Source organism: Dermacentor silvarum, chromosome 6, assembly GCF_013339745.2.
Source record: "Dermacentor silvarum isolate Dsil-2018 chromosome 6, BIME_Dsil_1.4, whole genome shotgun sequence".
In the NCBI taxonomy this organism is placed as follows: Eukaryota; Metazoa; Arthropoda; class Arachnida; order Ixodida; family Ixodidae; genus Dermacentor; species Dermacentor silvarum.
The window spans coordinates 178911414-178936227 of NC_051159.1; the positions used below are offsets into that span (position 1 = coordinate 178911414).

The 24814-nt window shown below is 45.7% G+C and overlaps 2 protein-coding genes across 3 annotated transcripts in view; one reads left to right on the top strand and one right to left on the bottom strand.

Annotated features, from left to right (window-relative positions):
• The window catches only part of LOC119456469 (ubiquitin-60S ribosomal protein L40), a 578246-nt gene extending 559325 nt beyond the window's left edge, over window positions 1-18921 (top strand). The window contains exons 1-3 of one of the 2 annotated variants that reach the window (XM_037718279.2): window positions 16438-16544; window positions 17473-17761; window positions 18759-18921. In XM_037718279.2, the coding sequence (XP_037574207.1) occupies window positions 17478-17761; window positions 18759-18852 (378 nt within the window). In that variant the 5' untranslated portion in view covers window positions 16438-16544; window positions 17473-17477 and the 3' untranslated portion in view covers window positions 18853-18921. Of the gene's footprint in view, window positions 1-16437; window positions 16545-17472; window positions 17762-18758 lie in introns of those variants that run through there. The other variant, XM_049669891.1, reaches the window with a different exon arrangement.
• On the bottom strand, window positions 5304-16183 carry LOC119456470 (40S ribosomal protein S25-like). Its single transcript, XM_037718280.2, has 4 exons — window positions 16056-16183; window positions 15134-15223; window positions 10857-11040; window positions 5304-5407 (listed from the first exon to the last, which is right to left on the bottom strand). Exons 1-4 carry the CDS (start codon window positions 16056-16058, stop codon window positions 5334-5336), a joined length of 351 nt encoding a protein of 116 aa, XP_037574208.1. The 5' UTR covers window positions 16059-16183; the 3' UTR covers window positions 5304-5333.
• Window positions 18922-24814: the final 5893 nt, after the last annotated feature.

Consider the following 24814-nt stretch of genomic DNA (forward strand, 5'->3'; position numbering starts at 1 on the left):
GGTGTCAAAAAGGATGATGGATTGCTAATCACAATATTAACACAAGATAAAACAAGATAAACACAAGGAAAACACAAAGAAAACACTAAGGAATCATTGCTCCGCATGTACTTCCCCAGCTTTCACGTTGAGTGGAACTACATTACCGCCGAGTTTGCCATTGCATTTTCCTAATCGCGTCAGGTGAAACGGGGTGGGGGAGTTGCAGTATTTTTTTCTCTTGGGGGTGGCTCATCATCGACAGGAAGCGTGCACCACACTTCGCCAAAACTTCATACTTGCCAACCTCGCAACATCAAAATTCGGGAGACCGCCGCGCGAGGGGGGGGGGGGGGGGGGGGGTCAAGAAGTTTTCACCCCCCCCCCCAAAAAAAAAAAAAAAAATGTTGCCGCGGTGCGAAAGTGGTACAGAGTCCGTCCTTGTCACAACTCCGCGAAGTGACACAGCACAGAAACTCAGTCGTGTATGATCTCAAAAATACTTGCAAGTACCGTATTTTCCGATGTATAAGACGTGTTTTTTTTTTTTGAATTTTCGTCGGTGCGTCGGTGCGACATATGTACATTCTTTTCTCGGAAAAACTGCCGTCAAAATCGGATTCGATGTCATGGCCACGCGAAGCGCGCTGGTTGACTTAACTGCTCCGGCTTCAGTGCGCGATATCGAGAGAGAGAGAGATCACTTTATTCTGCGATTAAAAAATGCATCGACGCCCTCAGTCCAGGGCGTCGGTTGCGGCGTGCTTCAGCGCTAGGCCGATGAAGTCCGCAAGGTATCGTTATCGAGGTGCCGGGTTCTTTTCGTGATCGAGTTCCCGAGCGCCATGCGAGGACGGAGCAGCAACGCAAGCGGCGGCAGGACGACCGCGAGTCGACCGACCCCGAAACCGTCGCATCTGCAGATCGGTACCAAGATGCAGCACGCGCCGCTGCGCAAACTACGCAGTTGCTACCCGAGTACAACCTCCACCCCCTCCACCCCCTCCCTCCCCCTACCCAAAGGAATCTAGTAACGGTCTAACGTTACTAGTCTAGTAACGTTGCCCCTACCCAGTCCAGTAACGTTGCCCCTACCTTCCGCGCCTTCCCGCTTCCCTCCCTTGCGCGCTTCGGCTCACCGTCGCAGGCTTTCACTCGCACATACAGCATACGGCGCGCGAGGACGATGTTATCGCCCTTGGACTTTATACGGAGCATCGCGGCAGCCACGACGGCAGAAATGCGCCTGGAGTGGAAATATATAACCCGCGACCCGCGTTCACCATAGAGAGAGAGGAGCGGACACCCAGCGGCCGAATAAAGCCCGAATTGACTGCAGCGCGCCAAGCGGTCGGCATCAATAACTTCCGTTTTCGGTTTTGGACGCGCGCATTTTGAACGCTCGCTAGCACGCCGGCTGCGTTTTCTTTTCTTTTTTTTTTGCTCGACCGCGCACGGTCTTCGTGCGGAATCGGTTTATGAATTGGTAAAAATTATTGCGAACGATCTTGTCAAGTCCTATCGAATCTGTTCCACGTGCAATTTCACAAAGTAGATGCAAGACTTCTTGTAAAATGAGAAAATATTTATTTTGCTCTATATAAAAGCTCGTTCAGCGTTTTTTGTGCATTCATCCAACGTTGTGACCCCAGGTAAGCAGTAGTTCCCGTATGAAGCTCTACCGGACGCCATCAGCTGAAAAAAAAGTAAATTACAAACATGTTACATTTACAAGCATGTAACAGCACCTGTCATTTTGGTATTTAGACATAGGAATACAGCGTGTAGAGGCGAAACGTCCGAAAGCGGTGAATGGGCGGCATTACAAACAAAAGCAATTCGCTTTTACAAACATGGCGTGGAAGATACCCTACTCATCCCAAACAATACCATAAAATATGAAAACATCTGATTTCCAAGCATTCCTCCATTTTCGGGCATAATTTCCTGCACTTTAGCAGCACAAATACACGGGCGACTTCGCGTTTCCAAAACTTGGCCTCGGGCGACGCGACGGTACGCTACATACACAGAGACGGGGGTAACAGAGGCTCCCAGCCAGACCATGCTAGACGTTCGCAGAATGCCTTCTACTCGCACTCCAGACAAATGCGTGGGTGCAAAGCCTGTTTTCAGTCCTTTAGGAGACGGAATTTTAGAATTACAAGTTTATGATATGTTCCTCGGCGGTATCTTTTGCGCGTTCTGCCGTCGCCTGCAACCCACTCCCATGTTATCACTCTTGGCAATCGCCCATCGCGTTTTCGACAGGCGTGAGTAGCGAAAGAAGGTATATGTTGTTGCGTGGCCTCCCAAAAATGTCGCAGTTTCACCCGAAAGGCGAAGCATCAATTGCGATAGCAACTTAGTAGAGAGCTATACGGAGTAAGGATAGTAGTTTTATCAGCAGTATAAACTTGGACATGCAGCAGCACCAGCAACGCGCAGAACTGTTGTCGACGCCGCCGCCGTTTTGCTCGCGTTCGCACCGAACGCGCGCGGCGTTGGTAACTGTTGCCAGGTCCTCTGGGGGCGGCTCGGAGGTTGTCGACGAGATCAGAACGGGAAACTCGTCGAGCAGCGTCGGAAGTCTATCAGTTTCTCGCCTCGCAACGTTTTTATATAAATACATATTTGGTGCCGCAGCTAAACGTCACCTCCCCTCCCGTCCCCCCACGGCCTTTCGCGCGACGGAAGTCGCGTTTGCTCACCGCCGTGCGTTCGCTCCCCGTGAAAGCGCGCGTCCCTCGCGCCCTTTCACTCGCACATACAGCGTCCGGCGCGCGGCGATTTCATCGCCGTTGACGTCATACGGAACCTCACGGCGACGGCAGAAATCCTCTTTGAGTGTCCATATAATTGCTATCGCAATAAAAACTTCACGAACTTGTCCCTCTAATATTATTGCGATAGCAATTATATGGACACTCAAAAGCAGATTTCTGCCGTCGGCGTCGCCGTGAGGTTCCGTATGACGTCATTTGGAGATGAAATCGTCGCCACGCGCCGAACGCTGCATGTGCGAGTGAAAGGGCGCGAGGGGCGCGTCTTTCACGGGGAGTGAACGCACGGCGGAGAACAAACGCGCGAACAAACAGACGAGTCGTTGCGGGCAAGCGCTCAAACACGCGAGCAGCCGTCCTCGCTCGCTTCGGTGGAGTGTCTGGCGGATGGCGCATGCATCTGGCGTGTCATCGGCCTGTAGCTAGGTAACGAAAGAAAAATAAGTCGCAACGTTTTTCATTTATACGCAAAACATCTTTAGTTTTCGGGGCAAAGAATTAAAAAAATAAAACAATGTCTGTTAATTTCGCTTTTTTTTTTTGATGCTCGCGACAGCTAAGGTTCGGCATGTTTCCTGTTGCCAGTTCTTGCCTAGTCCTCTCGTTGAATTTCTCTCCCAATGCGTTCTCCGAGTGCAACGTCACTGCAATTTTTTAATCGCTTACCGAACGAACAGCTGCGTCTTATACACCGGTGCGACTTATATACGTCTTTTTCCGGAAAAACTGCCGTTTTTAGGGGGGTGCGTCTTATGCAAAGGTGCGAGTTATAGTCTGGAAAATAGGGTACTTATTCTTGGCTTTTGAAAGTGCTATCGATCGTTCCAACTAAACTCGGGGAAACAGAGTAGTTCGACATTCGCACTTCACTCGACAACCAGACAAAGCCAACTGAAGCCTAGCGCACTCACGGTCATATAACGACTGGATTGCTAAAAACGCTCGACCCAGCCTGAGACGAGCCAATCCGTAAAATCCAATATGGCAGCGCCCGTCGACTGCTCGCGTTCGTGGTGGGTACAGTGTACTAGAATACCCCTATTCTAGAACACTATAGTGGTGGTGCCTGCGGCCGCTACGATTCACGGTGCATGCTGATGACGAACTGCTCCCGCGCCACTTTTTCGCCTGGTTATATTACAGGCCGTAAAGAAAAAAAAAATGGCGGCCACTTTTCAGATTTGAGGTCGCGTCCGTACAATCGGGAGATGCGAGAAAAATTCAGGAGTTGGCAGATATAAAACTTACTGTACTGTAATTTTATGCTTAACTGGTCATAGTTGACGTTTTGTTATATTAAAAAATACTTGCATTTACAAATAGTGACTGAATTTCATTATTCGAAAGTTTCAAATATTCGCACACCCCTAGAAGAAATAAAGGAAAATGAAAGTGCATGAAAAAAACTACTTGCTGCCACTGGGAAACAAACTCGCAACCTCCACATTATGTGTGCATAGCACTATTAATTGTGCTATGGCAGCGGCTGTTCCCATGTCTACATTCTTGGGTATTTATGTATGTATAGATCGCACCTGGCGAGTCTTCTTAGCCAGCACCACTCATGTGATGGCTTCATATAGTTGACTAATACCTGTCACACGAGCAGATATAACCGCGGTTAAGCTTAACCATGGTTAACGCGAGCGCGGTCTGCCATTGCTACACGGACTTGGTTAAGCAAACTGATGCAATCACATGGTCCTCATGTGTGCAAAATATTTTGCACGAAGTTCACAGTGTATAATGAAGAAATAACCAGCATGCAGATAAATGTTGCAATAAAATATACGCTCACATTTTCAATACTACAAGCCTTTAATAACTAAATAATATTGATGAACTTGGCGAGTTTCACATGAAGTCTTTCAACACTGGTTGCTGTAGCCGGTTTACAGTGGCTAGTAGCCTTTACGAGAGCCAGCGCATTCCATTGCATTTCTTTTTGTTGTGCGTGGTAGTTGCAGTGTGTTAGCAGTTTGGGCGCATTATTTCCTTTGCTACAGGTTACAAGTGTCGTATGGCCAGTAGGCTTTGCTGATAATACTTCACGTGTGTTTTCTGTGCTCAAGTGGTTTGTGTGTGTGATTCGAGTTTTAGCATATATTCGGGCATTCCTTGTGTTCGACCGCAGTGCGGTAAGGTGGTCCTCTCAAACGCGTATAAGTGTTGTAGCGTCGGGCCAGTTACTGCGCCTTTGGCTCATTGCGATTTCGGACGACGCTGGTGCACTCGCAATTGCCATGGCGTCCGCCATCTTGCCTGTTCGTCGGTTTGCGAGAGTAAACCGAGGTTGCCAAGCTCGGTTTGCGATAACCATGGTTAGGGGGCTAACTACGGTTACGCCTGCCGTGTAGCTAGCGGTAACTGCGGTCAGCCGTAACCGTAGTTAGCTTAACCTCGGTTAATGCTGTCCGTGTGACAGGGGTATAACAAAACTAAGGCACCACGGTTCCCCTTCTGTCATGCTACTATGTAGCAATTTATAATTTCTGTACTTGGGTTGCGAGGGGCGATTGACAAAGCCAAAGGAAGAAAGGGTTTGTGCACTAGATGTTATTTATTCACAGCTCATGCATCTTCCGCCTTGGTTGTCCTTGTGTAGATGATTTGGCTGTGGTGCTTGACAACCTGTTTGATGAGCCCTGCAGAGAAAAAGTAAGTCTCACTGAATGTTTTCATTTCTGTTGATTGGAAAATTTAAAAAAAATGTGCAACTACTATACCCCAGCTTGAATAATTCTGAGAACCAGATCACTAAGTGTACACACAATGCTCCTTCCAATGCATTAGATAGATGGCCATTAATTTCGGCTTCAGTGGTAACAAATAGTTGACCCTCCTGCAAACTGCCACAGCAACTATGCCACTTAAAGGTTACAAATTATGACTACTTAAAACCAGCTTAGTGTTGACTGGCATGTTAAAGTGCCTTATTTGATACAAAAGCATCCCTGTATTCTAATTAGATAGCCTAATTCTATGGCTGCACAGAATGGCAGACTTCATTTATGGTACGAGATGCAAGAATTCTTAAGGCCCGGAAAATTTAGTAATTTTATTCCAACGATCAGTGGTTCCTGCTTCTATAATTGACCACATTGCATTCTGAAAGCGAAATTGGGACAAACGTCTAGCACTGTAATGCACACATGCCTGGCAGTAGTTTTGGGAAGATTTTAGAAGGCAGCGGCATTTGCCCCTCAAAGGCGAGCCTCCACCATTGAGCGCGCTAGAGCTAGACTTGACGCCATGAGCCGGATGGCTGGCGACCCCGCCGACGGAGAACATGGCAGCCTGTGCTTCGAACTGGGCCGAGTCGCGTCAGCAGGACTATTTAGTTGCGGATGCAATCGGCTGCCGCGCTTCGATCATCTGGGCGCCCCGGGGCCTCTCCTGGGAGCCTTTTTAAGTTGTTCCCGACTATAGACTACTGTAGGCATAAAAATTGCCAAAATCTAGCTTTGTAAAATTGAATTTTCAGATTCTACATTTACCATTTGCTTGATCTGCAAAGTTTCTTAACCCCTATGTCGATATTTAAATTGCAATATATTGATTTTAGAACTAGAGGGTGGTAGATTCACTTTTCTAAAAATAATTTTGCACACCTGGCAAGCCTTTTACTGTGACACACCAGTACTCATCACAGATAGAACTATTATTTTGCAGCATGAAGCTAGACGTTTGGAGCACACAACATAGGAAGCAGATTAAACACCCGAAAGGCGAAGCATCAACTGCGATAGCAAATTAGTAGAGAGCTATACGGAGTAAGGATAAGAGTTTTTATCAGCCGCATAAACAGCAACGCGCAAAACTGTTGTTTCGCCCGCGTGCGCACCGAATGCGCGCGGCATTTTTATATAAATACACATTTGTTGCCCAGCTAAACGTCGCCTCCCCTCCCCCCACAGCCTTTCACGCTACGGACGAAGTTGCGTTTGCTCTCTATATATGGAAAGACGCTTAATTCTGCAGCCCTTCAGGGAGCACTGCGCAGAACTCGCGTTTGCTCTTCGATGTGCGTTCAGCTCGCCGTGAAAGTGCACGTTCTTTCACTCGCACATACAGCGTCCGGAGCGCAGTGACGATTTCTTCGCCATTTATGCCATACGGAACCTCACTTCGACAGAAATCCGCTTTGGAGTGTCCATATAATTGCTATCGCAACAAAATGAAATTTGTTTCAGTTTTTGTAATTTGTCTTTTGAGTGACCACTGTATGGCCATATTCAAAACACCGAAGTTCAGTCTCCTATATAACAATAATGAGCCAATCATCAAAGTGCTTCTATAATTGTGTCATACTTTTTTAGTATTGACCCATGTACAATATGCACATTTTTGGAGTGGTTCTTTGTTATAAAAACAAAATAAAATTTCTTTTAGTTATCTTACGAAATAATGAACCTACAGAAAAGATCATTGCATTTTAAAAATGAAACTAAAGCAGCATGCCAAGTTTTATCAAACAGGTTAGAAAATAAGGGAAGACTTTTGAAACCAATGCACCCCCCAGCAACGTTGCACTTCTATTCCCAAAGTTCTATGAAGTAAATTGTGACATACGATATAATATATATATATATGAAAAAAAGGGGGGGGGGGCAAGCTAAATTAAAATGACATTGAAATGGTCATTGTGTTGGTGAGACTTGAACAAAAGCAAGTACTGGATTTTTGCCCGTATAAGCCGCATCAAAAATATCAGAAGGTAACAGTAAATTCGACGTGCGGGTTATATGTGAATTTTGCTTTGAAGCCACACTTCAAGGCAAGGTCCCCCCCCCCCCCCTCCCACCAAAGTTTTCTCATCTCCAAGGGAACTCCATCCTCTCGCCATGCTTGAGTGAAGTGCCCTTCTCCAGTCTTTCATGGTTGCCCATTCTCCTCCTTGCAGGTCAACATTTTGTAGTTCGTGAATTATGCACGCGGCCAAGCAAACGTCTACACAAAGCACGTCAACATATGGCGGTGCGCCTCAACAGTGTTGAGATATTTCGCTCGGCCGCGTTTACTCCATCGCCCATGCGAGAGCTGCTCTGTCCGCATTGTCATGCATGTGAATCCAGCTTTATTAGCATCGCTGAAGGGGGAAGCAGAGCCGCTGGCCAAAAAAAGATACACGAGGTGAACGAGTTGTGCGCTTGCAAATAGAGTTTTTGGAAAAATTCGAGCATTGTTGTATGCAGTTATTTGCTTAGTATATACGTGCTGATACCCCCCCCCCCCCCGGCTGTTGTAATTGGGGGTGCATGTTTACGCACGCAAAAATAGTCCCCAGGTTAACCAATCACTGACGGGCCAGTTATGCAACTATGCAGCACCTTTTCTTGATTCTCTTCCTTCAATGCACCCGTGCATGTGCTGTGCTTTTCTGATCACAAAGCCCACCATGCCCTGTACATCTTGAGGGTATGTTGTAGTGTAGGAACAACATGTTTGAATTTTCCTATAAATGCAGTGGCTGTAAAAGGCCCTCACTATGCCCCGAAAAGTTGTTACACACTATAGTCCAATACAAAGCAAGCGAAATGCGGCTTTTTCCCCATCAAAGAACCCCCCTTCCAGACAATGGTGTCATTGCTTCAACATGATGTCGTGGCTGACCACCTTACACCTATGAGTCGCTAGCGTCATTGGAGCCAGGTTTCTTTTCTCTGCGTGCACCTGGATGCACAAGTAGTTCGAAGGACGCCTTTATTCTGAGGGAAAATAAAATCTTCGTTCTAATTCTTTATATGCTCGTTACAATACAAGTGGTGAAAGGGCTCATTTGTTAATTGGAGTAGCGAGTTGAAGAAAAGGAAATGCAGCTGAAAATGATATACAGTGGAACCCCAATTATACAGGACCACGCAAAACCATCACATAATCGAAAAACAAAGAATATCGCTCAGTCATGCCCAAAAACAAGTACACACTGCCTGAACAAGCCTGCGGCACAAACCTGCACTACGTCCAAGGAGGGTAGATTAAATGATAAAAAAAATTACCGTATTTATTCGATTGTAGCGCGGGTTTTTCTTCTCCGATTTTCGTTGTGTAAATTCGACTGTCACGTTACATTTGAATAATAGCAAAATGTACCATTTTAAAACAAGTTTTCTAAATCCCGTGATTTTTAGCGTTACTTTGGCAACCTATAACTTTACGTTTCGATCCAATCCATAGACAAGTCGACCGAAGTTGGAACTCGTTTGAGGTTGGAATCGACGCTGTTTTCGCTGTGCTTGTGACTGGTTACGATGCTGCAGTACCCTATGGCCTTTGGAGTTTGACTCCATTTATTCGTGACATTATGGTGACAACACATTCAGCATGACGGTTGCTTCGAGAAATGAGCAATTTTGATGGCCGCGGGCATGAGAAAGACCGCCGCGTATTGATACTAGTACGCCTGGTACTGACTTCGAATGAAATGAGTGTGTGCTCTTTTAAAAAGTACTTAAATCTCAAACAAGCCCGATCGCACAGAAGATGGCAATTCTTGGGCGATCACTTTTGCAGATAGTTTCACTTTCGCGAGACTCTGCTCGTCCCGGCCCCCTCGAAGTATACAGCTGAGAGCTTTCTTGCGCTGATTACGAGCTTAGGACTACACCAGAAACACTTGTCGGGGACGCTTTCAGTGTCGAATCAAGCAAAATTGCGCGAAGTGATCGCCCGAGAAGTCCCCCCCCCCCCCCCCCCCGTCCAAGGAAAGCGCCCTCTCTTCAGACGACCATGATGAGTGAAGAGAACGTTTCCAAATTGCGATTCCTTGAATAAAGGTACCATTTCTTTTTTCGGTCATCTCTCGTTACATTAATGGGTTTATTTTCTTTATTTCGCGTGACTGGAAAGTCACCCCTTGCGTTACATTCGGGTAAATACGGAGCCTGCAGTGCGCTTATGTGCCAACCTGCATCTGCTTGGAACCTTTTTTCTCGGACGGTACCAGAGAGGCGTCATACGAGACGGGTCGGCGTAAAATTGCGTAGTATAATCAAGGTTAATACATTATTTCTACGAGGGCTTTGCCGGGACCAAACCAATTCGTCGTAAAATGCGGGTCACACATAACCGGGGACGTATAATCGAGGTTCCACTGCACTCTGGGGCAGTGTAATATGTTCCTTTTTTTCTTGCTCAAACAAGTTCCTTTTTCTTTATTGCTGTTTAGTTGGAACATCCACGCACTTATGTGGGAAGTTACCAACATTTTGAAGCAAAATAGGCCTAATAGCACACAGGGTTTTGAACCGCCAATGAACAGCACAAGTATTCCAGTAAACTGCCGAGAGCGATCGTCGTAACCGAGCATGTTAAAAACACTGCACGCAACACACAAACAAGGCTGCTGACTGAACAGCACTTCAGCTTGAGGGAGCACGATCTCGCCAACGACACTGATGGGTAGACGCGAACAGCGGAGACGGCAATTTTGATAAAAATCCGAATCGCTGACGAACACTTTTTTTCGCGACTGCGGCACGTAAGGAACGTGAAATCAGCCACGACGTCATGTTGACACGACAGTATCGTCTGGAAGGGGGTCCTTTGACGGGGACTTTTATCTGACTATACCTGTTAAAGGTCATTCAGGAAGCAATCCACCGCAACAACTTTTAAAGAAGGGCTAATAGCAGCTTTAAAAAAGAAGGTGCACACTTTAAGGAAGCGATCCAGCTGCATGCTGTGCAATGCATTTCTAGAGTTTGTTCTGTGCACTCCCGAATTTCACGGGAATCCCCAAGCTGTTGATGCATTGCAGGTGACACACAATGTCACCTTGCAAACAGCCAAAGTGCCCCCCTAGGCTTCATTAAAGCATTTCAGCCTTTTCTTGGAGTACAATGGTGTAACACTTCAGGAACAATTGTCACCATGCGATCTACACAATAGAATTGGCTGTATGCATTGCCCAAAATGAGGGGCCCTATAACACATGCATTACATGTTGACAAAAACCATTATAAGGGTAATTATCCACATGAATATGGTACACGTACATCTGTAACCAGTATGATGAAAAGGAAGAAACTACAGCACAGCAGACTGAACAGCTCCTCTGTTACCATGTGTAACAGACTCGGAAGACCAACTCACCCTTCTGGAGCAGTTCCTCAAGTGCCTTGCGGGCAAGAGAGCCTCGCACCTTGAGTCGCTCAGAGACAACAGAGGGTGTGATCAGCTTGTAGCTGGGCACCTCTTTGAGAAGCTTGTCGTACGTGGCCTTGTCGAAGAGCACCAGGTTGTTCAGCTTGTCACGCACTTTTCCCTTGGACCACTTCTGCACATGAAAACACCGTGACAGTCACTCAAGATATGCCCAACCAACCAGAACTGAATTAATCAAATTCTGGGGTTTTACGTGCCAAAACCACGATTTGATTTCGAGGCACGCTGTAGTGGCAGACTATGGTTTATTTCGAAAACCAGGGGATCTTTAACGTGCCCCCAATTCACGGGAGACGAGCATCTTTGCATTCTTTTGCAAGTCATTACAGTAGGCAAGGCTGGGACGCTGATTGCAAGGGGTTAACTGTTTATTAAGATTGAATAGCAAGCGATAGAAGGAAACTGTTAACACAGCCATCAAAAGACTACTCCGAGTCAAGAGTTATAACCGTGTTACAATTTACGCTTCTTTCTCTTAGCCAAACCTACACCGACCTGGCAGGAAACGCACTTTGTGCAGTAAAGAATGTGTTGGCATCACTGCCACAGGTGGTTGCCCCTGGTCATTGTCACGATATTCTGTTGATAACCGATGCTTCCGAGGTACCGATAGAGACCTGCCTATCACAGCTTGTAGAGGTTGACGGTAGCACACGCAGAGGGGGTTAATCATGTTTGCGTCCGTGGGGACGCTAGGAGGGCTTTGCACCCGTCTATTTGGAGTGATAATAAAGGTGACCACAGACCACAATCCGTGAGCGTTTCTAGCAGACTAAGTATTCACCAGCTGGAAGCCAAGTACGAATTAGATAATGGTTAGGGTGAGTAACGCCTAATACGGGAAGCGCACGGCTAATCTGGCTTTGTCGAGTTTTTGTGTGGATAGGCCTGTGTGTGTGTGCGGGTAAGCATACATGCGCCCATTTTCAGTGTTCGCGAGTGCTGCGGTCGACAGGCCTCAAGGCCGGCAGCAAAATTATTTGTGCCGCTTTGGCTGCGCATACATGGTGGACCTGATAGCAGATTGGTGCCCTTCCTTCATGAACTGCAAGGACACTTAATGGTGTGTTGTGCGGTGAGTGTTTGCAGTAGGTGTGTGAAATGTCATGTGGACAAGTACCCCGTGACAGTCTTGGTGGAGTTCAGTGTTGTTTGTGCGGGCGGCTACATGCGGTGTGGTCAAAAGAGAAGCGCGGTTCGACACCAAGACGGCGGCAGAGAGTTATAGCAATCGGTGGTAGTGGGGGAGCCGCGGTTTGACTTAGTTGGGGCTTGCGGCGTTTGGTTTGCAGTGCCGTGGCTTTGAAGTCAACCCCTCACTGCTGGACCACACCCATGCCGAGACATTCCGCGAATGGACCAGATGCCCCAACATGTGTGGGAGTGTTTTCTTTGGGAGACTGTCTTGAGAGGTTGTGAGACAAGAGACACATTGCATTGCAAAAGACTTAAGGCAATGGCCTCAACATAGTAGAAGTCCGGATATTGTCACCCTGGAGCCCCGTTGTGTGCACACTGCGCACACCAGTGTGATTGGACAAATGATGGGGCGAGGGTATGTTGGGGATGCTTTTAGGTACGGGCAGGGCCGTTGGAAGGAGATTCGGCTGAGAGAAAGAATCCGAAATTGTAAGATCATTGTTAACTCTTGACTCAGTCTTTTGATGTCTGCGTATAGTTTCCATTCTATCGCTTGCTTATTCCATGTTAATAAACGGTTAACCCCTTGCAATCAGTGTCACAGCCTTGCCTTCTGTAATGTGACTTTGTGACATCCACAATGCCTTCTAGTTTCCCTCACAGACATCGAGGCGAATATCAACTGGCGCACTCTCTGCCGCCCTCTTGGTGTCGAACTGCGAGACTCTTGACCACCGCGAATGCAGCCACCCGCACAAACAATGCTGAACGCCACTCCGTTTCTGGCCGCGCGCCTGCATTTTCTGCAAACAAGTCGTAGCGCCATCTGCGGGCGGCGTTTTACTCACCGGCGGCACTTCACTATGAGACCATGACGTCACCACTCCTCGCTCGGGAGGGCGATTTGAATGGCCCGAGAGGTACGCGGATGCTTCAGACGCAATTGTCTCGTAAGGCTTTTCTTGGCACGAAACAACTGTTTCGAGGTTTCTGCGATCGTGTTTTAACATTCCACATTGACTTAATATTTGCCTTTAGTGTCCCTTTAACTGCAACTGGGCCAGTCTGGTTTCCTCACAAAAAGCAAGCCTCGTTAATTGCAAATTACACTGAACACTAATGATCGTAACTAGAATTTTTAATGTTGCATTTAATAAGAGCAAATTTGTATTAATTCCACAAAGTGCAATTTTAATTTAAACATCAAAGTGACTGAATTGATGAAAATGTCACAAATAGAAATAGGAATGTCTGCAACTTCATAACCACAGCAAAGACCACAAAATTCTGGAAGCTCGACCCTTTAGATCAACTAAAGCAGAAAAATGTTACGTGTCTGCAGTGTGCAAAATTGGGACATATTCACAGTTTTATTGTATCAAGGCAACACTGGGATTATGAGACTGTAGTGGAGGGCTTCGACTGTAACAAGTTAACGGGCACTTATAACTAATAAGCTAGAGAGCCTTTGTGCATTTAGCCTCTCTAAAATTCGGCCGGAAATTGAAACTGACCTTTTGTTGAGTGGCAGAATGCCACAGCAGGGCTAGGTTTAGTTCGGAATCTTGGTCATGCACCATAATCACAAGGAGTACACATGGTGAATGTGCCTCAATATATAGTGCTACACCCAAGAGGTGAGGAATGCAGCAAGATCTCATTGAGGTGATCACTTAATGTTGCGCGATGTCTGGACCTGCTGGGGCAATCAACAGCTCACCAGAGGAATTCATTCGCGCTGCGTGAGCACATGTGTAAGATAACAGCAGCTGCAGCTCTTACACAGCCATGCACTGCCCATGATCTTGCAGTATAGGAAAACCTGACATATCTATACTCGGTTTCAGTAATTGATCAAAGCAGGGCCAATACTTCCAAGGCCTGCAAGTGTGAATTATTGTGCAGTGAGATGTAGTGCCACAGTTTGAAACGAAATAGCCTTGACAAGTGGTCTCGTTGGCAGGTGTTCATTGGAAGCTTTCTCTGCAGGTTGCAGCGATGGCTTTTCACACATCTTAAGATATTTATTGAGGCTCTATGATACTGAAGAAAATAGTTCACTTGTACGAGTGAAAACATGCAAATAAATCAATGCAATGCTGCCATACAGATACTTGCATTTAAAAGTACAAACAATTAATTGCTTTGACACTGGCTAAATTCATGTGCAGTCAGCACAGCCACAGCACTACGGATGGATCCCTCCTGGGTAAAGCATTCTTCGTGAAAATGGTGTCCACACTCATTCCAAGTTGCTATTTTATGCAAGATGAACATAATAGGAACTGTTGCACATCAGTGAGCGCACCCTGTACAAGAGCATAAGACGGATCGAGAGATGGCAGCACCATCCTGTGCAATGCTACATGCTGGCAGTGTTTGTTGAGAGTCCCTGCAACATTCTACTCCTCTTATTAAAAGGTACCTCGAAGATGCATGCCTTATTGATATCGGCGAGAATTTTCCACCACTGATCTCGCTGCACTGTTCTACAGTGTTAGAGGCTGCCGCCGCCTGTGCTACAGCGGTGGCCACTAGCAGATAAGGCGTGGAAGGACACTTTTAAAATGTGTTCACCCTCCTAATTGGTTGAGGATGTCCATAGCTTCCGCAGTGCCGAGATAAACTATTGAAACATATACAAGGGTTCCTAAGGAGCACTGTGACACCATGGAAACATTGGGATATGGAAGGTTCAGTGAACGTGGTTTTGAAGATAAAGGTTTAGTGCAACGAAATTTCAGAACAAGCCTACATTTCCCTGTAATACATCATGCATTAACATTTGCTCCCTGATAACAAGTGAACAGTTACATTTAAAGTCGCACACAGTGAAAGCAGACCTCATCATGCTCCAATTCAGCAATCCTGCTGGTGTACCGCTAAGTTGTTATATGCACATTGTTATATGTAGAATACAGCAAGAACTTCACCCTAATGTGTTCCATTACAGACCTGTGACCGATGGAGAGGAACACCAGTCACCAAATGCTGCTTATGTATCCCTCTGAGCTCTCCAAGAAGCCAATTCAAAGCGCATTTGACTGAATTTACATTTTACTTGCCTTCTTCTTGGCCTTGCCTCCGGAGGATCCCTCCTTCTTCTTGGCAGTTCCCTTCGTGTCAGTCTTTTTCTTACTATCCTGTTTGGGCGGCTGAAAAATGTAAGCAAGATGTAATAAGCGTAAATAGGCCTAGGACACTGGCGCCTGAACACAAATGCACACTAATGTGTTTTTCGGTACAGCGACAACGTGCGCATCTCAGTGGGTATGAACGGAACTTGTGTTCTCAAAGGACCACGAGCTCGATGCAAGAACCAATAGGATTTTCAGCACAAAGGCATGAAATGCCACGGAGCACAACAACTTGTTACCTAATTGTGATGGGAAGAACTAAAAGGCACAGCGATAGTCTCAAATTTGCCGGTTATAGCCAAATATGTGGCCTGCTATAGACTACAATCGGCAGCGCATAGGACCAGGAAATAAAGTACGTCCGACCTTTTAACGCTATAAACAAAAGATCGCATTGAGACTGGCTTAATTATAGTGGCAGTTTGGTATACTGGAGCAATCAAATGCATCTCGCACGTATACGTTCACGTAATGCCTTGAACATGCCCGGTAGACAGACTGGTGAAAGTAAGCAAAGAAGCGTACTGCTACATAATCTATGCCAAATCGCTGTGGCTAAGAATTAAACTGAGGCACACGCACAAATTTATACAAATGAACAGCTGTATCACTAAGCGATTAGCCTCGTCAGAGGTCTCGGTACCGCTGCATGATACAAGCATGCACAAGCGTCGAGATTTAGGCCTTGCATGCAACACGTGTGCCATACTTCAAGACAGGGAATATTTCTACAAATAGCTCAGCCGTTCTTGATTCAGTTTATCCTTATCCTCTTTAAAGAGCTCCACACAGAGCAATAAACACAGAGTATAGTGGTTAACGACAAAATACGGGAAAACAGCGAACATACCATCTTCGGCGTCTAACCGGATAGAATGCCGTGAGAGAAAAGACCCTTTCGATTACCGGAAAGAACCCCGTGCCAGTGCCGACAACTCAATGTGGTCAGGAGAAAAGCGAAAACTCTCCAATGTACTTGATCAAGAAAAGTCTTTGAGACTTCATTAATTATTATTTAAAATAATAAATTCACTTTGGTGCTCATAGCTTGGTTTTACACAATACTGAAATGAGGTTGCTGTAAGAAATTGTAAAATGTTATCAATTAATATGTTTTTATTAAAATAAAATTGTTTGTAAAGCAATTTTATTGTTAATTATTGTAGTAGGCAAGCTCGTATGACAATAATTAAAGACGTTCGAGCCAACACGTTACACATTTTATTACTTCATATATTATTTAGACGAAGCCACGTAGCCGTCAAACAACACTGTAGAAACCGTCTTTCCGCCAGTGCAGAGGTCCCCGTGTCTTTTTCTTCAGTCAGGCTAGACTCGAGTAAGTGCGATTTTGCATTCTCTGCTTTTTCGCGAAAAAAATCTGTTGCGAGTAATCAAACTTTCGGCTGTTTGTATCCGCCAGTGGCGAAAGTGTCCCGGAAGTACATTTTCTATGATGCGCTTATGTTGTGTGATTTTGATGGTAGTGCAAGTGGCACGTTTCGGAACATTACGGCCGGCGTTGTCTGATCAGGCAAACTGGCGTTTTTCTTTCTGTGGGCATTACTGTGCCAGTAATATTTCTGGACACTTCCGTAACAGGAACCCGTTTTAAGCGGTCATTTGCAGAATCGTCGGGTAGAGGAGACGTCTCGATTGGCAGCTGCTCGTTAGCGAGTCCACCTCGTGTCATGCATTCTGCGTTCCTGCGGCTATCCTGACTTTTGATTCAGAAAACAACGTTGATTTATGAGCAGTGCGTGTAACAAATTAGGAAACTGCGAAAATAACTTATGACAGATTTGCAAGACGCTGCGCGACAGACCTGAATGGCCCCGCATTCCTAGCGCTCGGAATTCTTGCGTATGCCCATGCATTGATATGCAGCATACTGTTGCGTGCGGTAAAATTGCGTTGATTTAATCTATCTCTGCTCATTGCTTTATCAGTTAAATCATTTTTTAGGGAAAGGCTACATAGTCTTCGGTGAACATGGCTAGAGCTGTTAACTTTGCCTTAGGGCCATTGAACATAAATTTAACAAGCTATACGCTTGGAACATTCCACGTTGATAAGAGGAAGCTGTGCCTCCTACCCAAAACAGGCATGTAAACTAGTGAGTTACCGGTTTCAGCCGAGCTTGATAAACGTGCTACAATACTGGCTTATTTCGGTGACGATGTTTTTTGCCGAGGTCTGCGCGTTGTTGGCTTGTATGCAGATCTGCACCAGCGAAACTTTGCTTAAGGCCTACTGTGTCTTTGCAGCTGACATGCATCAGCAAGTGTTTGTGCGTGGCCTCGATGGCCGGACGCTGGTCGTGGACCTAGCGCTAGGTGCGCGGGTTTCCGAGCTCAAGGAGGATTTGCGCTCCCGCCTTGGGCTGCCATGCGACCAGCAGCGTCTCCTGGCCTCGGGCAGGCCACTGGACGATGCCGACACCCTGGAGGCTGGCTGCAGCCTGGACCTGAGCCTGCGCCTGGTCGGTGGTGTGATTGAGCCCAGCTTGCGCATCCTGGCCCAGAAGTACAACTGCGACAAGATGATCTGCCGCAAGTGAGTGACAACGATGTGCCATTCTGAACTTGTCCTGTGAGAGCACTGAAGATGTGTTCAACCTCAGCTGTGGGTAAATGTAGTTGACATGGTTACGTTACAAAAAAGGGCAACCTCATTTAACATGGTCGTGAGCCACTCTATTCAGCAATAGAGGTCGTATTCTTTGATAGATCTCACTTATCGTCTGTACCAAATTCCTAGACCAGCAGAAACTGCAAGCAGGTCTGTCAAAAGTAATTTGTGAGCAAAGGTGTCCCTTGTCGTACAGGTATGTTGACATTATGGTTAAAAGTATTGCCTCAGACATTGCACACAAAGGGAAATGTCACTAGATTGGTGCTACACAGCACAGAGTTTGAACTGGTCTTTGAAACCCTCTAAATTAAAGATTGCATTTTCAAGGTCTGAAAGTTCTGGAATTTTCTTCCCCTCTTGAAAACCCTTGAATTCTTATAATACAGCATAAGCTTGATTATGTAACCCGCCTTTCATGACAGATAAACATGGTCTTGGCAAACTCTGCAATAAAACTATGCTTCTAAAATTTAAAGCTGGCGTGAGAGAAAATTCCCACAGCGGACAAGAAACAGGTGCTGGTTCCTTTCCTGCATAAATTCCTTCACATAACTTTGAGTTTTTGTCTTCGAAAGCTGAAACTTGCAGCAGATGCATTTTTGTGCCATGGGAGCACTATTACGGTTTCTATGTTGTAGCATGTGGCAAATTATTCCAACTTGTTAGGATGGTTATGCGTTTCTAACATAAACAACACGGTATAGTGCGCCTGTGTGGTTCTCGGAATTACTTTCCTGTGCCACAAGTGGTTGACACCTCTCCCAGCATCCTCGATTCCATGTTGCTTCAACATGCTGTGGCATGTTGTCGTTGTGGCATTGCTGGGGCAGGCACTTTCCATCTAAGCATAAGTGTCAGATTGGCACGCAAGGTCAATGCTGCCAGAGTATTGTGACACCGTTCTTCTGTGTGTGTGCAGGTGCTATGCCCGGCTGCATCCAAAGGCCACAAACTGCCGTAAGCGCAAGTGTGGCCACTCCAACAACTTGCGTCCCAAGAAGAAGCTGAAGTAGACTGCACGCCTATGTTGTTACCTTCTGCGGTTGCTGGGCCAAGAATAAAAGTCATCTTACAAACCTTGAGTGTTTTTACTTGTATCTTGAGACATGCATCACGTAAGCTCACGGAGTTTGGACTACACAGTCATTGTGTTTGATTAAACGACTTATGGTGCCTGCATAAGCACAAGCACCTGTTAGTATTACCATTGCTGCCAAAAAAAGTTGCGGGCTGTACAGTGAGAGTGATCGTGACAGCCGTAATGCATTCAGGCACTTGGCTAGCCCAAGCGGCACTACCTGTAGAGGATAGGATGTGTCTGCTTCCAAGCGTGTTGCTGGCGCTTTTTCTGTGACGATCCCAGAGAACAGTCCTCGATTGGTAGCGCCGCAGTGCGTCACGTCATTTTTGATGCATGCAGCAGGCTGCAACTTTTTTTATCCAGTGGGCCGTGGTATTACAATGGTGGCTTGCGTGTGATGGGCAGGTGGTGTTTTAACATCTTACGAGTACATCTCGAAGTTGGTTCAGTGGTGGTCCAATTGCGCTATTTTGCTACAATTCTACTTGTCTGTGCCCACTCAAGTGCCATTTGTGCCAAAGTTCGTTATTATTGCCCGCTTTCACGGCAATGGAGTGTTTTCAGTATGGACTGTGCGTATGCTCAAGTATGCACATCTAATAGCGAACGTTCAAATAACTCAATTTGCAAATCGATTGCTACTACTTTTTTCAAATACAGTACAATCTTTGTAAACACAATTGCCGGTTAACTCAACTGCAATGACAAATTAAAAAATTCCATGTGCAGAAATTTCTTTAGACCTGCATATTTTGCGACATTTTTTTTTCTAAATAGGTTACCAGGAATGTCTTTTGCAGTTTTACTGGTCTTGCTGAAAAAAAAAATAGCAAGAGGCATTCTGTATTATTTATTTGATAAAATTACAAGAAACTGCACATACTAGTGCAAAAACCACGGAAATTTCATGACAAGATTAACTTGTCATCGGCAGTTAAACAAAACAACAGGCTCTCATCTCAATTAGATTTTTGTATTTGAACAATGTAAAAGCTTTCATTAATCGGAACCAAAACGTCTCAACTCCCTGTAAACGAAACTGCAAAATAAATCTCTAAATGATTTTTTTTTTTCAGGAAGTACCCCATCAAGTTTTGTATGTGTGCAACACCTATCTTTTGTAAAGAAACTAATTATTGCTGGATGTGCGGCTTGTGCTGAGTGCCCAGCGTTTTCCTTCTAGTGTTAAATAGTGAAGCAGTTGCGGGCACCTTTCTTGGCTACTGTTACGAATTTGTTTCTCAATGTCGAGCAACTCGAAAAAAGATCAATTCCAGCCTCTATGCTTGTGCAAATGAAGGAGGCAATGAAGTGCCGGAAAGTGACTTGCGAAAAAACCCTGCAATTTATTATTCAGCTATTGGAATGCTGCTGATCTCTGTTAAAGTTAACAGGGGATGCAGATTTAATAAGCATGCATTAACCAAACTTTGGTCTGTCTATAGACAGCATGTAAAAAATGTTTCCAAACGCGTTGCTGCACACATATGCTTGCATGCGTGCAGCAACGCGTTTGGCAACATTTTTTTTGCTATTTTTACTGCCACTTGGAGAACAATTGTCACCTAATTTCTGGCTAATCTGTTAGTTTGAACTTGTGTTCTGGCACTGCTGAGTCCGAATTATCGGTCAACCTAAGCACATTGTAGCTTTTTACAGCAAAGCTATCTATGGCTAGGTTTCTATGCATTTTTCATGTCCGTCAACAGATCTGCGTTACAGTGGCTATCTGCGTGTGCAAAAACTCGGCTCCCGAATTTGATGCAAAATCAATTCGTTAGCTTATACGGTTCATCACTTGAATGTGTATTTTCAGTAGATTACATATCAATAGGCACCATTTTCAAAGACTCTCGGGTAGATAAGGGTCTCTCACAGATTTGCCACAGTGCGACCCGCGTCGGCCATGTGTACGCTCGCACCGCCATCACTTTGTCGATGTTTCAAGCACTTGCGTGCCCAGTTTCTTCCGGTTCCCTGAGGTGGCGTTAGTCTTCCATGCGTGCGTGAATTAGGTTAATAAAGACATTGTGCCCAAAATCTAAGAAAGCATTAAGAGAGGCAGTGAGCAAAATGATAATGGACGGTAAAGCCCCCGACGGGTGGAGACTGAGCAGGATGACAAAGCTGACATAAACAACTACAGTCCCATAACAGTGACGTCAGTGGTTTACAGGGTGGTGATGCAGATTATAAAGGACAGACTGCAGGCATGGGTGGAGAGTGAGGAGGTGCTGGCGGAACTACAAAATGGGTTCTGGAAACAAAGAAGGTTAAAAGATAATCTGTTCTCATTGACGCAGTGTATTGAAATAGTAGAAAAGGAACACAGGTCCCTATGGCTCGCATTTCTGGATATCAAGGGAGCCTATGACAGTGTAATCCAAAAGAATTTGTGGGACATACTGGGCACTCTAGATGTGGAAGATATGGAGTAGGTAATCTTTTAAAAGATATCTATAAAAGTAACAAGGTGCTTATAAAATGGGAAAACAAGGTATCTGAGCTTATAGAGATACAGCAGGGGCTTAGGCAGGGGTGCCCTCTGTCACCTTCGTTGTTCATGCTGTATTTACAAGGATTAGAGAAAAAAATAGATAGGAGCGGACTTGGCTTCAACCTTTCCTTTTTCAAGCAAGGAGAATGGATTAAACAGTCATTACCAGGACTGATGTACGTGGATGACATTGTACTTATGGCTGCCAGCAAGGAAGACTTGCAGAGATTAATGGACATCTGTGGTAAAGAGGGAGATAGCTTAGGTTTGAAGTTTAGTAAATAAAAATAGGCAGTCATGATTTTTAATGATTATCAGGGCAGCGAGCATAGGATACAGGAGGTTACGCTGGAGGTGGTGGATAAGTACAGATATCTTGGAGTGTGGATAAACAATGGGGCTGAGTACTTAAGGGAACATGAAAAATATGTAACGGCTAAAGGTAGCAGAAATGCAGCTGTGATGAAAAATAGGGCACTGTGGAATTACAATAGGTACGAAGTGGTGAGACGGATTTGGAAAGGGGTGATGGTCCCTAGTTTGACTTTCGGCAATGCGGTCCTGTGCATGAGATCAGAGGTTCGAGCAAGGTTGGAAGTTAAGCAGCGAGGGGTAGGTAGACTTGCTCTGGGAGCACACGGAAATACACCAAATCAGGGGGTACAGGGTGACATGGGATGGACGTCATTAGAGGGCAGGGAAGCCAGCAGCAAGTCAGAATTTGAGGAGCGATTGAGAGAAATGGCAGAAAAGCGGTGCGCAAGGAGAGTTTTCAGTTATTTGTACATGAGGAATGTTGACACAAAATGGAGGAAGCTGACCAGAAAATTGTCAATAAAATATTTGGACTGCAGGAGGGGTGCAAACCAGGAAACAGCGGTTAAGAAAAAGGTTAAACAGAGATGGGTCTGTGGAAAACAGGGATGCAGACAAAATCAGCACTGGGAACATACAGAACTTTCAAGCAAGAAATTGCCAAAGATAATATTTATGATAATTCTAGGGGAAGCTCTTTGTTGTTTGAAGCCAGGACGGGAGTATTGCGGACTAAGATTTACCGAGTCAAGTACCAAGGTATAGACACGTTGTGCTGTGCGTGTGGAGAAGAGGAAACGGCTGAACACCTCATACTTTTCTGTAAAGGGATTAACAATGCAGTGCAAAGCAATGGGGCTGTTTTTTTTAAAGCATTGGGGTTTAGGGACAGTGAAGACAAAATAGACTTTAAGCGGGTAGAAGTAACTAAACGGAGGTTATCTGATTGGTGGCTAAAATCAAGGCAGGGGTGAAATTTTACCCACCACAAAGTACAAAATATGTTCATAGTCACGGCTAAGTGGCGTATGCCACCACCCGATTTAAAGGGTTCAGCCTCGTCCATCGATCCATGGGTACAAAGTGCATGCGCCGAGTGCCGGCAACTTCGTATGCGCTGTGCTTTCGACGTTTAGTTCGCGTTGAAGCGAGAGCCAGCGCAAAGGCCAATTTGCTCGCTGCCGCGCTTTCTCACTGTAGCATTTTGACGAGTTTCCGCCATCATCGAGCGAGATGTGTTCTTGTTTACCTGTGCGCGCGTGACACCGTGCTTGTTCATTATTGCGATAGCATTTATATGGACACTCCGAGCGACGGATACCAAGCGCAATCGATGCTTCGCCTTTCAGGGGAATCTGCGACTTTTTTATTCGCGGAGCGCGCTGGGCCGGCAGCTGCTAGCATGGAGGAAAGAAAAAAAATATGTTTCCTTCTTCCTTGTTTTTTTTTCTTCCCTTGGTTTTGTTTTTGTTTATTTGAAAAGTTTCAAAGGGTTTCGAATGAGTATCGAAAAAAAAAAAAAAGGCGAAAGCTTGCACTAGGCTGCGCGAAGCTCAAGACACAGCGAAGCTGGCCGATTGATTGCGTCTCTTGGTTGTAGCTAGGTTGAACTTGGCTATGTCGAGGTTTAAACTTGGTTGTAGCTAGGCCTATCCTCCTGTACGTCATCCGTGCTAGTACTGGAAAGGCTGCGGTAGTACTGGAAAGGTGCGCTGCGCCATCACGCCGCCGCCAAAGCTGGTATGACGTCAGGCACAAAGACTTAAAATACAAAAATAATGTGTGCTTTTCTCAACCTTTTCTTGTCGCCGCGAGGTGGCGTCAGATCGCAGAAGTGTCTTCCATACGTCTTCCAGGCAGTTCGAAACGCGTTCCGTTACATGGCCTCGAAGCTCTCTCGGCTGCCTCCATAGGTGTCTACGTAGGCCGTCTCCGATGCTGCCCATAATTGGAACACCCCACGTCTCGTGCCTTTCGCCGGTAAAAGAGAATGATGATGATCCGCTTTTATGGTGCGTACGGGGATAGGCCAACAATGGGATCGCAGGAGGTATTCTAAGAGGAGGCATGTAAAATACAAAAGACCCGAAAAACTAGAATAGTACACGAGCGAGAAGTTATACTAAACGAAATAAAAATTATGAAAGCGGCATTAATGGAGAGATCAAGGACTGCATTTATAACGAATTTGAAAAATCAATTTCAGTGACAGGAATGCAGTGAACAGAGATGCATGCATCATTCTTGACAAACGAAGATGAAGTAACATGAGCAGCTCGTACCACGCTGCTTCCATTGCGTGGCGCGTGAGCCTGCTCGGACTGTTCGTTCACAAGGGCGACATGGCAGGGAGTCCACCGTCTCCAACCTCAGAAGACTTCGAAACAGAGGGTAACTCTCCATCGAGTCCTGCGAGCCCGCCGAGTCCAACGGAGTTGCGTGAATTGGCACATTTGAAGAAGCTCGTTGACCGTAAGTGATGCCGCTCCCACCGATGGCTTCTCCGAAAACGCAGGACTAAGCTTTGCGTTTCGTTTAAGGAATAACGTACGTCACAAGATGTCGCCATCGACGTTATTGATGCGCGCATTTGTTTTCCGATAAAAACTCTCGAATAAAACTTTGCGCCAGGCTGTATAAATCGGGAGATTGTGGTCTAACTAGGCACCGTCTGAACTTAATGTACCCGTGAACAGTTAGTACTAAGGGTCTTGTACCCAAAAAACACGAGGAGAGCGCAAAGCTTTTGTGAAACCCGATCTCGGCGCGATGCGGGCCTGCGTCCTTTCATTTTTACTGGATTTTTTGCGCACAAGTTTTTCCACAGTTTTTTTCTTTATTTGATTCATTGCATATATTTGGCCCCATAGCCTTGGCGGCTAGTTTGGGGTCCAATAACAAAATAGGCACATCAAGAACAGCGTACTCGGTAGCTGCAGCCATAACCGAATCGGCAAGTTCGCAGTCGTCAGTGCCGCTATAGGTCTCGCTGCTTTCGGCCCACGTACACCTAGGATGCGCTTTAGCAATTTTGTTTTGTAAGATTCGGCTACTATCTGATGATTTTAAGCAATTAAACTAT

Excerpts from the sequence above, each read along its gene's own strand:
- LOC119456470 (XM_037718280.2), bottom strand. Across the intron at positions 11,041-15,133 it reads GAGGCAAGGCCAAGAAGAAG|AAGTGGTCCAAGGGAAAAGT; the intron begins GCAAGTAAAATG and ends TTTCATGTGCAG. Across the intron at positions 5,408-10,856 it reads TGAGGAACTGCTCCAGAAGG|GGCTCATCAAACAGGTTGTC; the intron begins GTGAGTTGGTCT and ends TTTTCTCTGCAG.